Genomic DNA, 18357 nt, shown 5'->3' with positions numbered 1-18357 from the left:
ACCAAGGGGTCACCAGTTCAATTAAATAAATAAATAAATAAATAAATAAATAAATAAAATAAAAATAAATAAAATCTTTTTTAAAGTTACTTTAATTATATATGAAGAATTATTTTAGTTATTTTAGATTTTACTTTTATCAGTAGTTCGTATTTTTCATTTACTCTCTATTTTCTGTTCTGTTTCTTCACCCTGCACTAGGTAGACTCACTCAAGTACTGCTAATTAGCTTAATAATGTGAATATGCTGAAATCATATCTTTATTCACACACATTTCCTTGTGCTGAGTATTCAATTTAGTCAAAGAATTTGGTAGTTTATTTGAGGAAGAACCAGTTGCTTGGTATGTGTATTGATCTGGGCATAAGAACAAAATATCTTGGTTTTGCAATCCTGAATTTTTCAAGTTATCTACAAGTGACAAAAATACCTGGAAGATTCCATTCTTTACCTTTCATTAAAAAAGTCGGGCCTGGCTGGTGTGGCTCAGTGGATTGAACACAGGCCTGCACACCAAAGGGTTGCCAGTTCAATTCCTAGTCAGGGCACATGCCTGGGTTGCAGGCCAGGTCCCCAGTAGGGGTCGCATGAGAGGCAACCACACATTGATGTTTTTTTCCCTCTCTTTCTCCTTCCCATCCCCTATCTCTAAAAATAAATAAATATAATCTTTAAAAAAGTAAAAAATTAAAAATCAGTACATGTCAGTGCTGAAAACCATGTTGTACCATTAAGACCAAGAGAATGAAGGAGACCTGGGCAGGGACATACCACTGACCTGAAAGGCTAGAGAGTCTGTCTGTGGAATTAGTTTTCCAGATTTATGCTGTGATGTAACTAATGTGTGGGTGGAACACACAGAAGCAAACCAGACCATTTTATTGGTCTATTTTCAGGCCTTTGACAGTATTTCTCTGTCGTTATATCACCAATTCAATGTCCCAAAATTTGTTAAAATAATTGACAAAGCTTTGTTGAAATATCATAACTACCTTTTTATACCCGCCTTCATTGTGACATATTTTATCATTTTGCTCAAAATGCAGCCACTTCACGTCAGTTATGATTAATAACCGAGCTTCTAAAGGATGATGAGCTTTTCCAAGTCAAATTAATGGAAAATATTCCTCAAGTAAATAACCTGCAATTATGAACAATCCTTATTTTTACAAAGCCCATGGGAAAAGAAGCTAAGGTTTAAAATGCGTGCCGGTGATAGGGCTGCCTCTGTCACTGAGCCTGCCCATTGTCACCGGTGCTGCGGTCACATGGCGTTGCTTTCACCAGCAGTCCCTATGAACAAATCTAAAATAATCACAACCCATCTAGCTGAGTCGTTCTCCACCCGGATTAGTAAAACGTGAGCTATATTTCTTTTTTTGATGCCATGATGATTCAAGTGGCTTTTCTTTAAATACTAGAGATACGGGTTAGTTCGGGTTCATCAGAAAACGACTCGGGTTTATTACCAGTTCTCCTGTGTAAACGAGTTGTTGTCCTCAGTTAGGGGAGATGCAGCCGCTCTCCTCGATCTGACGGAGCTATGACTCAAGGTGTGACCTCGACATGAGTCATTGTTGAACTCAGAAATTCTCAAGAATTCCAAAGTTGTTTATCATTTTTAAATGTTAAAGAACTATTTATTTCAACATGATGTGGTAATGGCTATAAACCTCCTTCCATAAAAAACCCTGAAGAAACATCTCCTGTGACTAAGAACTAGAATCACCTCAAGAAACCACGTGATTCCTTCCACCCTCTCCCAGTGCAAGCATCTGGTCGACCTATTTTCCTGAAAGTGCTTTCGAAGAAGAAACTCAGTCAGTTTTAGTGTTTTTCCATTCCCAAATTCCAAGCAGTTTGCCTTTTTTCTTCTTTACATCTAATTTGTGTACTACCTTTTTAGCTGATGAGAATAACAGTCGGTTTCTCATCCTTATAATTCGATATTATGCCTTAAGGATTTTTCCCCAAAATCTTTCCATTATATTTTCTCTCATGAACTTAATTAGTAATTTTGAACAATTTTGGGGGAAAAAAAGGGTTTTTTTTTTTACCTTTCCACTCATGCTGCCGTGTTTATGGCTCCACAGTTCTCACCGTCTGACAGCCCAAAACGCCTTGTTCAAAAATCACTGTGGAAGAGTTCGCTACTCTTATCTCCGATTCACTCCCACGTTAAACTACTGTATGTTAACTATGCTACTCTGTTGGTTGAACCCTAGTTTTTAGGCCTCACCTACTGGGAACCCTTTATCCAGAGTATGTGTTGTATGTATGTGCTTGAGTATTTATATGTGTATTTTGATTTATTTTTGCCATGCTCTCTTATTATTCTGAGTTGATACTTTGTGATTTCTTGAGAGCTAATTCCGATATTAGCAATGACTGAATTCTTCCTCATTTTAGTTATGTGTGACATATACTTACTGAACTTGTAAATATGCAAAACCCTATATTGAAAACAAAGACAGAATTTCAGTCCTGACCACTGGCAGAATTTAAGACAGTAAAGTGAGTAAAACCAAACAAACTCAGACTTTTCATAGGTCATGAGAAGCAATCTTAAAGTTAAACTTTTACACTGTTTTCACCTACTTTTATTGTCCCTCTTCTGTTCTGCAGGAGAGTAAGTTACTGCTAACCACAGACGGAAGGGTCTTATTAAAAGAGAACCCAGTACACATGACACTTCCTCTGGGGTCATAATCTGAAATGAATAAATGTAAGATGGATGGGTGGGTGGGAGGGTGCAATACACAGAGGAAGGTTTTCAAACAGACCCGGTTTTATTATTAATAGTAGATCATTTTTTTAACTTTAGATGAAGCAAACTAGGTGTTGCAGGTTGGCTTTTCCAGGGAACAGTCTCTGAGAAGGGGGTGAATGTACAGGGTGTTTACCAAGGAGGCCCAGGTGTAACACCCGTGGAAGGAGGAAAAGAGAAGTGCTGGGCACAGGCTGAAGATGAGCTGTGACATAGGTGAATGGCAGCCGTGCCCAACCCCACAGTCAGCTCTGGAGCACAAACAGCCCTTTAGAGCTGTCCCGAGTCGGGGCAGAATTGCCCTCCTCAGTCAGTCGTTGGATGTAGGCCACCCAGAAAGGACCTGTCCGTGGTGAGGTGGATCTCTGTAGGGGCTGTTTTTGAAGTGACTGATAATTGAAGAATGCCACCTGTGATCACTCCCAGAATCTGGGGCACACGTCCTTGCTTGGAAAGGACTCTGGGCCACTTGTCTCCATGTACATCAATTCCTACCAGCTCTGTAGATGTCAAACAGCTATAGGTGTGCATTTTAAACACCTTTAAATAAAATAGTTTCATTAAATTGCTCCCACTTTGTAGAATATTAGTCCAATATTTCAAGTGAGAAATGAAAACGATCACAGCGTATGATAATAACATAATTGGACTCTACCTTTGTCATCAAAACAATTTTTAACTCAAAGAATCTCTAGGGTTTTTTTAATTTGTATAATTTCTTTAATTTATTCAGGTAATATCTGTACATCTACTATTAATGAGATCAAGTAATAACAGGATGTCTGCCAACAAGAGGTTGGGGCAAGTGGGAGGACCTACAGGCAAACAACTACAGTGCATGGCAGGAGGTAGCAAATGGCTTGAGAGAGAAGCAGCATGGGGTGAGAAACGGGAAACATGTCAGCTGGCTGTGGGGGAACAGGGAGAACAAATGAGAAGTGCACTGATTTCAATAAAACCATCAAAAATATATGCATGAGGTGTGTTAGAAGCAGAGAAGATGGACATCTAGCCAGTTTTGAAGGTGAGGTGGGATGGGAAGTCTGGAGTCAAAAAGAACTTTCCAGGAGAAACTGGGTTGAGTCTCAAAGGGATCTGGAGCCTGTGGGGGTCTCCAAAGCAGGTAACACCTGAATGAAGATGAGAGGGGTGAGAATGGGGTCGGGGTGGGGGAGGGGGGCAGAAGTAGGGAGAGGCGCGGTCCCTCCCACTCTGAGGCAATACTGCTGAACCAAAGGGGCCCCCTTGTAAGGGGACGCCCAGAGGCAGTGCAGAGGCAGGTATCAGAGCTTGCAGGCTGCAGCGTTTATCTCCCGCCTGATCCTAAAGGCAGTGGGGTGGCTGAAGCAGAGCGACCTGTTCCCCAGTGTTGGGGGAAACTTAATCCGGTTGCGGTATATAAAATGACTGATTGCAAGTGCGGAAAGATATTAAAAACTAGGACACAGTGGAAAAAGTTTTAGTAAGAGGTGATGGTTTTGTGTTTGGAGAAAAAAGGAGCCAGGCACAGGGGATGTGGAGAAGGGGGGTAGACATGACAGAGCCACCCACTGACACTGGTTGGAGAGAGAGAGACCCGAACAAGTGGGGACACTTTCCCTGTTCCGAGCGTTCCTTCATCTGGGAGTTTATGTAACACAGATGGGAACAGGGAATTGAAGATGATGCTTAGTTTAAGGGAAACATGATACGTTTGGTCTGGAATTTGAGGTGCTTCTGAGACATCCAGATGAAGATATTAGCAGACAACTGCACAAGCAGATATGAAGCTTGAGAAGGAGTTTTTGGTTGGAAATGCAGATCAGGGATAATGGCAGCAAGCTGACCCCTGCAGCAAAGGGGTAGATGAGCTCATCAGGGATGCAGAGGAAGGAGGCAAGGCCAGGACAGGGACCGAGGAGTTGCGCAGTATTAAGAACAAGAATATTTAATTGTTAACAAAAAAAGAAGAGTCTAAATTACCATTTGGCAGCCTTCAGTAGCTCTGAACTGTCTCGGAGAAAGGATCTCTCACAATTGTGGAGAATAAAATATACAAAGCTCGCAGTAGGTGACACTTAGCTGGTATGCACATACTTCGTGTAGGAATACGTCAAAACCTATTGCAGGTCCCATTCAGGATTTCTGCTCCTGTGATACCGCAAACTTTCACTGCCAGCAAGACTCAGAGAATTTACCGTGAAAGGTGATATACTGGACCAGACGGAGTGAGCACTGTGTCTCAAAGAGGCGATTTGGCTTTACCAATATCATGCTAAGAGCTTTCTGAATCTCTTCGTTTACTTTTTGTCTCTCATTTTTATGTCTTACAAATGTAAAATATAAGATTTGGGACTCTTTCAAAACTTTTTTAAGCATTGTACACAACAGGCTTGTGATTCGTGGCGGAGGCGGGGGAGACGTTGGTCGTGAGGGGAGAAGTGATAGGATTGACAAATCGGTCTCTGGGTTTAATTGGCATTTTAAAAAGCGCATCCTAATATAATGCTGGCAGCAAGGCAACAAGTAACAAAACTGATTCTGACGTTATTCTGGGAAAATGACTTTTCCCTCCAATTAAATTCTTCCTTTCATCATGAAAATGCTTATTTTAACTATTTGAATAGGATTTTTATGTAAATGTTTTAAAATATGTTAGCTATATCTTTCTCCCATTTAATATGTTAACTATAACTTAGGATTCAGAGTCTTAAGTAAGTAGCGCCGTGTTGTTGTTTTGACGGCATAAAAGCTGACTATTTAGGGCCTCCGCCCCGAGTGCGCCGCCATTGCTGTGCATGTCAGACCCTCATGTCTGCTCTTGACAGTTGACACTTAGTTCCTCGCTCCCTGTGACATGCCAGCCATGGCTCTGACCGAGCCCTCATCACTACGCCTGAATTCTCAGCTTCTGGTTTAGACGAAGAAATGAGATAAGCAGGCGCGTTGTAACAATTTAAAATACGACGTGCAGAAAAGGGACTTTCGTTTGAGTGGTAGGTATGAGAGTGAGTGGGTCAGCCCCTGACATATGTTCTCTCTGTGTTTGAGATATGATTCTTCATTTTCAGATTCACTTCTGTAACTACAATTATATATACCTTGGAATTCTGTAAACCAATAAATTACAGGTATGTTGCAGTTACAGAAGGTCTGATTTTTGGTTTTACTTTTTAACTCTGATTCTTCTGTAGCCACTTCTTGCCTTTGTTACTAAATAACAGGATATACATCCCCTTTCTGTATCCTGTAACTGTCTTCTCTAAGAAGATATTCCTACATTTACTAATTACTGGCAGCCTATGCCCTGCATATTGTTTCCTTATTAAATATAGAGGTGAAAAATATGCTGTGCCCTACCTTCTTTTTTTTTGATCTGGGAAGTAGAAAGTAAGTCCTTGTAAATTTGTTCTCCCTATTACAGCTGATAAGAGAAATTGAGTTCTTTCCCTTGCCCAATAACCTTACCACTTACCAGGGGTTTTTTTCCTCATCTTGAAGACTTTGGGAATAGAGCCAGTGGTATTGAAGTGATTCGGGTGCATGTGAAAGTCTGTGAATGTCTGTGCTCACTCATTCACTCCACATAGCAGCACTTCTTGGGTTACAGATAAGGAAACTGAGGCACAGAAGGGTGTTGATGACTTTACTTAGTAGCACAGCTGGCCTTGTAGCTACTAAGCAAACCCAGGTAGCCTGGCTCCAAAGTTCTCATTGTAAAAATCATCTGCAATTCAGATAACAAACCCCAAGCCAACACTGGGCGTCCAGGTTTGTCTGAGTAAACAGACAACCAGATTTCTGTGTGCAAAAAAATCAAAGAAGAAGAAACATAGTTATATTCATTTAAAAATGGAAGATTCTTGAGTGTTAATGATATTTACATACAGAGTAAACTTTCATGCCACTGGGGGCAAGATTTAGAGAAATAGGAACCCCGTGGCTGACAGTGGGCGCTTCCTCCACATGCTGTCAGCTCGGAATAACCCCAGGGTGGGCCAGCTTACCTTTCCTGCCAGCACAGGTGGAACATCATCCGAAGACCTTTCTCTCTGCACATCAGGTCCACTCATCGCAGCCCCAAAGCTCAAACTTTGCATTGAGAATCCACAGCAGTTTTGACATGGCATGTACTTGTCTCCCTTATGCTACTTTTTTTACATGCTTGTTTCTTTCTCTGGTAAGACCTAACTTGACCCAGCTAGTCCTTCTAACACTGGCTGTACTTGCAATTGTGAGTCCTGGCTCCCAGCTGCTTATGAAAGCATATAACAGTAACAATAATAATAATAGTATTAAATGACAGAATAAGCATGGCTGTGCTCTGCTGACATCCATTGCCCAGGTCAATGCACAGAGGCTCGCTGGGAGGAGATGCTACATTAAGTTCATTGCTGTATGCCCAGCACACAGTGCCGTCCAGCACATACCAGGGGCCCAGTAAGCACTTCTCAGCTGACCGAATGAATAAGTAGTTTCTATTCAGACGTTTCTCAGCTGGACCCCTTACATCTCCACCAAGCTGATAATTGCAGTGAAAGTACAATTGAGTGAATGATCAAGCATCCTGCTATTTAATAACTTCATTCTGTGAAATCACCTAGTATAACAACTGGTTCATATTGGCTATTGAATGCTTAGTAGTCTTCGTATGGCCCCTTGGTTATTTCCAAAACCCTGAAAAAAACAAAACCCCAGAACAAGATCTGAGCCCTTACCTGCAGTGAATACGATAGTTCCATAATGAAGGGCAAGTAACACTTTGAGTTTCAGCCACCCATTTACGAGGTGAGGCTGTGAAGAGCTACCCCATACGACTGACGGGGAGCACATTGAAAACTTGCCCACGATCCCATAACTAATGAGTAACCGAGGCAGGATTCAAACCTGGCTCCATCTAAACCATTTCTGACGCTGAAATCCTATGAGGCCATCTGGGAAGGTAGTGAGGAAGAATGGTCCTGAGACAAGAAGATAATTAGGAGTCTATCAGGGGAATTAAATCAGGAAAGAGTTTTCCAGACTGAGCTCAACTGTGTCTACCAGTGGCCGAAGGCTAGAACCTTATTCTCATCTCCACAACTCAGAAACTGCCCCTGGCTGAATTAAGGTCATGCACAGGGAACGTGTAAAACCGAGGGGTTCAGAGTAAAGGTGTAATTATGCTAACAAAGGATACCCAATTTTAACTGACATCCACTCTTAGTTGGAGGTTGGACGTAAGAAAATGTTTAACAAGTGTAGGGACCTCTGCTTCTAGCTCAGGGTCCAAGTGTGCCTGTGAGCGAGGCCGGGGCGGACTAGGGGACTGTATTGTAGTGCTAACAGTAGCCACACAGGACGCGTCATTTTATAAGGCTCCTAAGGGAAAAACAAAACCCGAATTCAGAGAATTTACACTGAAGAGAACAGAGACTGGAATGTTCTTATTCCAAAATGATTAGTGAACTTAAAAAAAAAAGTTTATCAAAATAAATGACATTAAGCATATTTTCCCAAGTACAGGTCAAGCCACGGTTTCCATTTAGAATGATGAGAAAATTCAAATAATAGGAGAGCACAGTTTCATGTCTTCTAGCGGTTCACGTATTTATGTGCTGTAGCAGTGACCCTCAATGTCACGCAAGAGGGTTAAAGGAAAAGAGAACGTAGAATATTTACACAGCTCATTATGATTTTTTCTCTGTTACCTTCCCCCTTTTTTCCAGTTCCACCTTTTATCCAGCCTTTTGAGTTCCCGAGATTCTCCATTGGACAGCGGGTCTTCATCCCGTGTGTTGTGGTCTCAGGGGACCTACCCATCACGATCACCTGGCAGAAGGATGGCCGGCCGATCCCAGCGAGCCTGGGGGTGACCATCGACAACATTGACTTCACCAGCTCCTTAAGGATTTCCAACCTCTCCCTGATGCATAACGGGAATTACACCTGCATAGCCCGGAATGAGGCCGCGGCCGTGGAGCACCAAAGCCAGCTAATAGTGAGAGGTGAGTGAGAGATGTAGCCAAAGTATAGTGTTTGCTTAAATAGTATGAAAGTATAACTAGAATTCATCGAATTTGCTGTCATTCCATTAAACAACTAAACAACTATAGAAACCAACTGTGAGCTCCCCTAAACTCCAAGCCAAGGGTTCATCTACCTAAAAAATGAAGTTTCTTTTTTACTGAATTTATTGGGGTGACGGTTGATAAAAGTGTGCAGGTTTCAAGGGTACAATTCAAGAAAAAAAGAAATGTGTGAATGGGAACATGGGAGCTTTGGGACTTAGTTCATAAAATAGGGCTTTCCTACTAAGTTAACCAAGTGATTTTTGAGTAGCAAAGTCCCAGAGTGCTTGCTGTGCTGTATTTATTTTATGTGGCACTTTTTAATAATATTATTTAATTTGATGGTTTAAAAATATTTGTCAAAGCCATATATCACAGTTTTCCTGAAACAATGAAAAAAGAATAGCTTTTTATGTTTTCTGTTTTAGTTTTAGAAATGTGGTTTTCTTTGTTCCTGTCTTCAGTTTAGCATTAAATCTGTCACCGTTTGGGGGAGGCTATTGCAACATTAATTAAATTAAGCAAACTGTGAGAATGTTTGTGCAAAAGTTAAAAATAGGGTAGTCTAACTTGTAGAAAACATGGGCCGGGGTTTCAGTAGATCTAAAATGTAGGCATCAGTCTTACTTCCAATCTCCGTTCAAGCACCAAATCCCCATTTAGGTTCACACTCCTTATCTGTAAAGTGAGCAGCTAGTGTTCTGTGAGGTCTCTTGTGCATGGGTAGTCTGTAATTTTATGGTTCTCCAAGAGCTGTGTGCTTTCATCTGCCAGTACAACATTCACCCACATTGCCAAACTAACTGTATGAATTTAAAGATTTGTATTATTGATCATTTGCATTTTAAAGCCCCCCAACGTTGGGCTCTTGGTGTAACCACCAGGAGGGATGATTTTCATCATCCTGAGAATGTAGGAGACCAGGGCAGACTTTCTTGAGCAGTAGATGCCTGTGTCCTCCCTCAGTCCTCAAACCTGTCCCCACGACAGCGCTCTCTCCTTTGCGACAGAAATGGAATGTGCTTTCTGTCTATTTGCCAATAAAAGAAACTGAAGCATACAGACTCGGATGAAGAAATCAACTGTGGTTTTGTAAAAGACATTGTCCATGAGTAAATGATTAAGAAAATTTGTCTTCAGTTAGATACAAACGAAAGCTACAAATGACGTTTTTCTCTTCATACCATGCACTTTTGAATATAAGAATGGGGATACCTGAATTTTCCCATCTTTAAGAACCAACTTGGTATCTGTTTCCTAAATGTTGTCTTTTTAAATCATTTTTATTGCTGTTCTATTACAGTTGTCCTAATTTTTCCCTCTTAGCCCTCCTCCACCCATCCCACCCTCCCCAATCCCACAGTCGATCCCCACACTGTTACCCATGTCCATGGGTGGAAGTAAAGAAGGGACTAGACTTAGTGTTTTCTTACAAAAAGAATCGACCCTTGCTGCATCATCTGTAAAGGATGAAGGAGCACATAAGCCTGTCTCCTATGCAATGCGCTCTGAAGGGCCCAGGGCAGAGGACAGAAACGCCCAATAAAAAGGCACACGGGTGCCCTTTGCATCACTTCCCCTGCAGGAAAGGCAGCGAAGCTTTAGCCCCAGGCAAAGGTCAGATACACTGAGATAGAGCCTAGCCATTTGGGATAATGCAGTTGATCACATTCTGATTGATGGCTCCATGTGGTTTTCCCCAACTGTGTTCAATAAGCTGCTGTAAAATTAGCGTTAAGGCATGAGTTTGGGGCTCAAACCCTGAAAAAAGAAACATGCTGCCCAAGCAGCTCGGTGACTGGAGAAGTACTCCAGGGCCAGATGACGGGGGGCAGTGGTCAGTCTGGACTTCACTGTGGGGTCTCCCGGGAGAGTTAATAAATCACTGATGACTATTTTCTGGTCCTAACAAACCCCATTTAAATCATAATCTTTGGGAGTAGCGCCGTCTCCCATGTCTCTGGGGCTTTTTTTTTTCAAAAATCACCCACAAATGGTTCGTAAATTTTGTCACACATTAGAATGGTATGGGGAGCTCTAAAAAATTCCTGATGTCCAGATGGCAGCCCATACTAATAAAATAATCATCTTTGGAGGCGAAACCCAGGCTTCAGCAATTTGTAAAACCCCCAGGTTGATTCTAATAGGCAGCCAAGCTTGAGCCCTAGCACACTGGATAATTTGAGTTTGTAGCTATTTTAGAAGTCTAGATTTTTTTTTTCTAAATGCAGATTGGTCAGTGGTGACTTCAACCAGGTCAGTGGCATGGCCTGATTTATCTTTTTAATTATCACACTAGCAGCTCTGTGACGAATGGACTGGTCCAGAAAGCAAGGGTGATAGCTAAGAGGCTATTTCCAATGTTCAGGCAAGATGTAAAGTGCCCTGAATGAAGGTGGTAATGGTCAAGGTAATGAGAAGCAGTTGAATTTGCAATATGTATCGGAGGCAAAGCAAACCAAGCACATTTATTAAGTGAATGTTGCAAATGAGGGAAAAGGGAATTTATAATGAAGGTAAATGGAATTGTCTTCAACATAAGTGGGGAAGATGCAAGGAGTAGCAATTGTGACAAGAGAAACAATAATGTGGAAGAAACAAGAGGGTCTAGACCCAAGACATTCCAACATTTAAGGCTCCAGAATAAGAGGAGGGATCAGCAAAGGGGACAGAAAGAAGGAGAAGCCAGTGACATAGGAGGAATTCCAGGGGACGGCTGGGTCCGGAAAACAGAATAGGAAGTGTATCAAGAGAGGAAGGTAATGAAGTATAACAAATCCCACTGAAAGTAGAAGAGGAAAACCAATAATTTGTCATTGGGTTTAGAAAGACAGATATTATTTGTGACCTTGAAGAGTGGCGTGGCCACAGTAAATGCCTGATTAGTGGGGCTTCAGGGAAGTGAAAGAATGTATGCAAATTCAAGAAAAAACAACTCTTTTCATATTTATAGGTATGTTGCAATGGCAGGAAGGAGAAAATAGAGAAGTTAGAGATGGACATGGGGCGAGGCATGCTGATGGGAATGAGTCGATAGGGAAAAGTATGTGGCAGGGCAAAGAGGAGATAATTACAGTATGAAAGTCATGAATTCATGAATTTGGATTGAATTCTTTACATTAGTGGAACATGTTCAAACTGGTATAGTATTAACTATAGTTGGGGAGGGGCCAGAAGGTAGAACCAACAGAAATGGTTAGAAATTTCAGGGAGGCAGATTTTGGGTCAACTAACTATTGAAAGACAAATTAAAAAATTTATTGAATGGGGCCATCAGAGAGTGATAGGTAATGTATTTATTCTCCTACCAAAAACAACTATAATATTGGACAAAAATTTATAAAACAACCACTTCCAGGCAGTGGAACAGGCAGCACAGTACTTAAGAAAAGGGAAGTATATGAGCCAACTCCCAATTCAGCCCAGATTTCTGCCTGCAGCACTTTCCAAACCATGGCAGGGAATGCACAGCCTAAATGGATTAGAGTGACCTTGCTGGGTGGAGAAAACGGGGATGGGAATTTAGCAGGAATTCAGAACTACTGGTGCTCTGGGTTTGCAGGGCAAAGTACTGGAGAGTAAGGAGCTATCCAGAAATCAGTTCCTAAAAATTTTTATGCAGCTTCCTTAGAGTCATTAGCTGATCACTGCACTTCATGTGCATATGGTGAGACTCCATGAAATCTAGCAGAGAACAAAAACCAGGAGTGTGTGAGGTGAATACAGATTTCAGAGGTTACAGAGTGCTGAAAAGTGTTGAGATTCTGACTAACCAGAGTAGGGAACACATGAGAAATTCAGCTGAAATCTGAGAGAGGCCACATACTAAGAGCAGGGCTAACCTTGCCCTGGAATAAAGGCTGCTCTAGAACAGCCCCTAAAAAGCCTAAAGAGCCTTGGCAGCTTAAAACTTCTCCACCATTAAATCAACTTTCTTCGAGAATAACATTCAACACTCTCAAAAACAAACCAACAAAATCCAGACTCCCAATAGCGTCCAATGTCCACAATGTCTTGCACACAATTACTAAATGAGTGAAGAAGCAGGAAAACGTGAGCCATGAAGAAAAGAAAGAAAAACTGTTAAATTGACTAATGGACACACAGATGTTACAATTAGTAAGCAAGGTTTTGAAGCAGCTATCATGTTCAAGGATTCAAATGGAAAGATGTATGCAATGAGTAAATGGGGGAATGCAAGAAGAGAGCATAATTTTTTAAAAAATGTACCCACAGGGAGGTAAGCACAATACCTAAAGCGAGAAATTCACTGCATCTATTTAATAAGGTATTGGATACTATAGAGCAAGGAATTACTGAACTTAAAAGAGGGCAAGAAAAATACCCAAATTTTTTCACAGAGAGTTGAGAGACTAAAACGTGGTCAACAGTCCCTCAGAGAACTTGGGACATTGTCACGCAGTCCAGCATATGCAGAGCAAGAGTCTCAGAGGAGAGGAAGGGAAAACATACATATTTGAGTAATAATTGACTGGCAAATGTCCAAATGTGATGAAAAATATGTATCAACAGACAAAAGCAATGAATGAAACCCTAGAAGAATAAGCAAAAAGAAAACTCATGCCATGGCACATCATAATAAAATTGTTAAAAACTAAAGATAAAATATGAAAAGCTACCAGAAAAATTAGATGCATCAAGTAAGAACCAATTAAAACCTCAGACTATTCATCAGAAAAAATTCAAGCCCAAAGAGAATGAAACAGTATCTTTGAAGTGCTAAAAGGGACAGAGGAGGAAACATATTGTCAATCTAGGATTCTATGACCAGCAAAATATGTTCTTCAAACACCAAGGAGAAGTCAAGATGTTTTGGACAAGCAAAGGTTGGGAGAATTGAACTCCAACAAGATTTCACGACAAAAAATATTAAAGAATGTTCTTGAAACTAAAAGAAAACAAATCCAGATGTGGAAATTGATCAACAAGAGGAATGAAGAGCTCAGGATATAATAAAGGTGTGAGTAAATATACAAGTCATTTTATTATTTTTATTTCTTTTAAAAATATTTAGATGTTTAAACAATAATACTTTATTGTGTGACTTATACAAAATAAAATATTCAACAACAATACCACAAAGGACAGGAAGAAGGAAAATGGAAATTTACTGTTATAAAGTCTTCCAGCGTTATACATGAAGTGGAATAATATCTCTGAACATAGATGCTGCTAGATAAATATGTAAATACATTGTAAACTATTGAGCAATTACCAAAGTGAAACAAACAGGTATAGCTATTAATAGAACAGGTAAAAGAGAACATTAAAATATATTCAATTAAGTATAACAAGTTAGGAAATAGGGAACAGGTAACAAAACCAAGAACAGAAAAAAATGGAAAACAAATAAGTAGATGGAAAAAAATACTTGCATTAAGTATAAATGGACTAATAATACCAATTATAAAGCAAAGATCATCAACCTTAATGACCAAGCAAGATTCAAGCACGTGCTATCACACTTCAAATATGAAGGTGTGGCCCCGTCACCTAACTGGTAGCAGGGCCTTCCGATTATTCTCCATTTGATAAATGAATGAAGACAGGACCCGGGTGTGCAGACACATCTGTGAAGCCAGTGAGGAATAAACAGCACCAGTGAAGACATGGAGGCCACCACTGTTGGAGTGCGTTCATCTGCTTGCTGCCTTGAACCAGTGCGTGCTTGCGTAGGAAGTGTGGGGAGCTACCCATTGCCTTGACCCAACTGCCTTGAGGGAGGAGGACCCGTCCAGCAGCAGCTGAGAGACGATGGCTCTGCAAACAAACGAGCCAAAGGAAGGTCTGCTGGCCTGTAAACCTGACTCCTACACCTTTCCCTGCTTTCCTCCTTTTCTCTCTGGTTTCCCTTTTACCCCTTGTCATGATTTCAACACCAATCTGCTGTGACTCCGGGAAGTGATTGAGAACACATCACATGAAAGAGGCCTCAGGGTAATCCAAGTATCAGGCAATTAAGTCGAATGATGGTCTTGGGAACATAGCCAAAAGGTAAAAACACAGTATTTTCTAGTATTATTCTACTACAGTTGTCCCATTTTTCCCCCTTTGCCCTCCTCTGCCCAGACCACCCCCACTCCCCACTCCCAGAGTCAATCCTTTTTGAAGAAACGACAGCATTTGGGGATTAATTCCATGGGTAAATGGAGTCCATAACTACGACATTTGAGCTGAGGTGTGGACTAGATGGGTATGATAGAAATGAACTTGGGGCCCAATTCCTAGTTATTTCTTAAGTTGCAGTTGTGTGGCCTTGGGCCGTTATAAAGCTTAGCACATTTTTTATAGCCTGGATCATTGGGAAGTTTTACACAGACTTAATTTAAAATAAACTAACTGTTATAAGGTAAATTAAGGGAAAAAAAAAAAAGAACAGAAGTCTCACCTCTCCTGTGTGTGCCCTGCGGCTCACACGGGCATGGACCAATGCTCTCCCTAGCGTCGTGCTCAGTGGGGTGACCTGGGCATTAATGAAGCCATTTGGAGGGAAAGCACTGGGCTCAGTGGCAGAGCCACCTGCCTGTGGCTCACATTGTTGGCTCTGCGCCACAGGAAAGCTGCCAACGTGAGGATTTTTTTATGAGTGATTTTTCTCACACTTCTTATATCCTGTGATGCATCTGTTGTTTCTGGCCTTTAGTGATGAGGTAACACAAAGAAAAACAAATACACTCTCTAAAAGGCTTTTGTCGACCTTTGTTTGGCAAGGAAAATAAAAATTATACAACTCTACTATCTTGTTGCTGTTTATTGATCCAATTTCTGATACCATATCCATGCTATCATTTTGCCTATTCATTCTCCCAACAAATGTGTATTAACATTAATCTTAGAATAGATGTTCTGAGTGTTGGGGGTTCAGTAGTGATCAGAACAAAGAGACTCAGTCCTGCCCCATGGAACCCACATTCTGGTGGAAGAGAGAGACAAGAAACCAACGAATAACGTCAGGTATCCTTCTACGTGTCCTATGAGAAGGGAAGATTGGCAAGAGGGCAGATCAAAGGCTTACAGGATGGATGGTGTAAGCCACTCTGGAGAGTCTGAGCAGAAATGTGACTAGAGCGAGGGGCTCAGTTGTGAAGCTCTCCATAGGGAGCCGGTCCCAGGCAGACAGGCTGACAAATTCAAAGACACTGAGCTGGGAGGGAGTTTTGTGTGTTTCCAGGACAACAAGAGACCAAGGCGCTCACTGCTCAGTAACAGAGGGGAGTAAGTTCTAAAGGTAGGGCCAGGTCCCCTGTTCTGGGTGTGATGGAAGTCATGGGAGTTTCGCTTCCAGTGTCTAAATTAAATCTTACCTAGACTTTGACCAATTACCATCTTGACTAAATGCCATCTGGTAGACAATGGCAACATTTATTTACGCTGCCCCCCAGCTGCCCCCACCGAATAGCTTTCAGTTGTTTTGCCTTAAACAAAATGGAATCCTCGTCCCAGTTCACAGCTGGGGAACCCTACATTCATCTGGAAATATATAGCTACTCGGACTGCACCTAAGATTGAAAATACCTGTCCTATCGTAAACATACTATTCCCTCCTGAATAAACAGATGAAGCCAAAGGTCACTGTACTTTAAACAACCCTCACATTCAACAATATGAGCAGGAAACTTCCTCAAAGCAACCCGACCGAGGTGTCAGATACTATCAGAATATGTGGGTCTCATGACAGGATCTGTGTATTTTAGAATATCTCTGTCTACCATCTCTCTCTATGCTTCAGATAAGTGTATGTCCAAAATGACATACTTTGCCTCTTGGGACATAATTATTTGAACATATCCCTTCCTTCTCTGTAATCACCTTCATCCCCACTGGAAACGTCTCTCTTTTAGAAAGCTGAGTATATCAGCAAATATGCTCACTAAAACACACCAGACAAATTGTTACAAAGACAAAAGGTAACCAAAATATGATTTTAAAAAGAGGAAACCAGGAACATTGGGGAATTATACACCCAAACAATACAGAGAATTTAGAATATTTGGTCTTATCATAAGTTTCGGCCTGAATTGTGATAGTCCCAGAGAGTCGGCAGCCTCCCTTCCCCAGTTCCCTGTCTCTGTGGCCAGAATCCCCACAGTGCTGTGCTCTCTTCTTTCAGTGGTGGTTCTGGGACCTGGAGCACTGGGGTCACTTTGGTCTGAGTTATTAACTGAGCCATGCCACTTTGGACAAGGTCTACTTCCCTATTTTATAAACTAGAATAATAATATCAATTTATTTATTTGTCCACTCAACAAGTATTTGCAGAGTGCTTTCTATGTCATAGCAGAGTGCTCCATACTGGAGATACAATGGTTTACGAGAAAGGAATGGTTCTTCTCTCAGAGCACACAGCCTCATGTAGGAGACTAGCAATTAAACTGGCCACTCAAAGTCAGCTTTTGCTCGGATAGTGCAGGGTTCTGTGGAAACACTTAAGCTCATCCACAGCATCAAGAAATGTGTCCCAGACTAGGTGCGCTTTGATCTATGTTAATAATAATAATAATAATAATAGTAATAGTAATAATAAAATAATGAGGGTTCATTAACCAAGAAATGCAGAAACATGTGTGAGGACCCAGCAGCAAGAGTGACCACGGGGACTACAGAACAGAAATTTTAGAATGGCTGGAGCAAAACCTAGAAGAGGGGAATATCAGTAGATGATGCTGGAGACCAAGAATACAAGTCATAAAGAGACTTAAGATATTGTAAGAGTCTAGATTGTATCAAGGAACAATGGGAAACGCACTGGTGATTTTAAACAGGGAAGTCACAGTCATCTAGTTTGGGTCTTAGAAGGATCCTCAGGCCACTGTGTGGAGAACGGATTCAAGTGGGGCAGTAGGTGGCAGGTGGGCCAGTTTGGATGCTGTTTCAGAAACCCAGGTGCCATCACCAGCCTTGTCACAGGTTGACTTCCTCTGAATGAGAGTGTGAGGTACAGAACTGACTGCTGATCGCTTATTTGAGATGTAGTTCCTGGATCCCAAAGTGAGAGAATGTGGAAAAATGAGACCAAAAAGGAGGAAACGTCAATCAAAGTTGTGTTAATAAGCTAGTTGCTGCTGTGGGCAACAGGCTCATTTGTGGTGGGTTGAAACCCTCCAAGGAATCCCATAGAACAGTGGTTCTCCAAGCATGGATTCTGGACCAATAGCCTCAGCCTCACCTGGAAGCCATTTCTGGGGATGGAGTTCAGCAATTTGTGGTTTAATCAGCTCTTTGGGTGATTCTGATGCTCCCTAATGTTTGAGAAGCACAGGCAGAGAACACATCCCAGAATTGTCCTACAGATTGCAGGATGGAGAAGTGGGGCATTTATCCCATCTCCTGTCCTTCAATGATGTACTGTCATCTCCCACATTTCTGGGCTGCATCGCAATGGTGTGTAAGCTTCAGAGAAGGTCCTGAGACAGCAAAGAGACACTCATTGTCTTGGTACAGAAACCTGGCAGAGTATGAGGAACTGTCCATCCCTTGGGGTGCTGAAACCAGATAGGCAGAGGGTATGTGGAGCTTCACCACACACTCCATCTACCTGT

The 18357-nt window shown here is 41.5% G+C and overlaps 1 protein-coding gene across 1 annotated transcript in view; it reads left to right on the top strand.

Annotated features, from left to right (window-relative positions):
* LOC123480257 (cell adhesion molecule DSCAM) overlaps positions 1-18357 on the top strand; it is a 452836-nt gene that overhangs the window by 341058 nt on the left and 93421 nt on the right. The window contains exon 9 of the mRNA XM_053917294.1: positions 8456-8734. Within this exon, the coding sequence (XP_053773269.1) occupies positions 8456-8734 (279 nt within the window). The remainder of the gene's footprint in view (positions 1-8455; positions 8735-18357) is intronic.

The sequence above is a fragment of the Desmodus rotundus genome, chromosome 2 (assembly GCF_022682495.2).
Source record: "Desmodus rotundus isolate HL8 chromosome 2, HLdesRot8A.1, whole genome shotgun sequence".
Taxonomy (NCBI): Eukaryota; Metazoa; Chordata; class Mammalia; order Chiroptera; family Phyllostomidae; genus Desmodus; species Desmodus rotundus.
The sequence above is the reverse complement of the archived record's forward strand: the minus strand, read 5'-3'. Positions and strand labels throughout refer to the sequence as shown.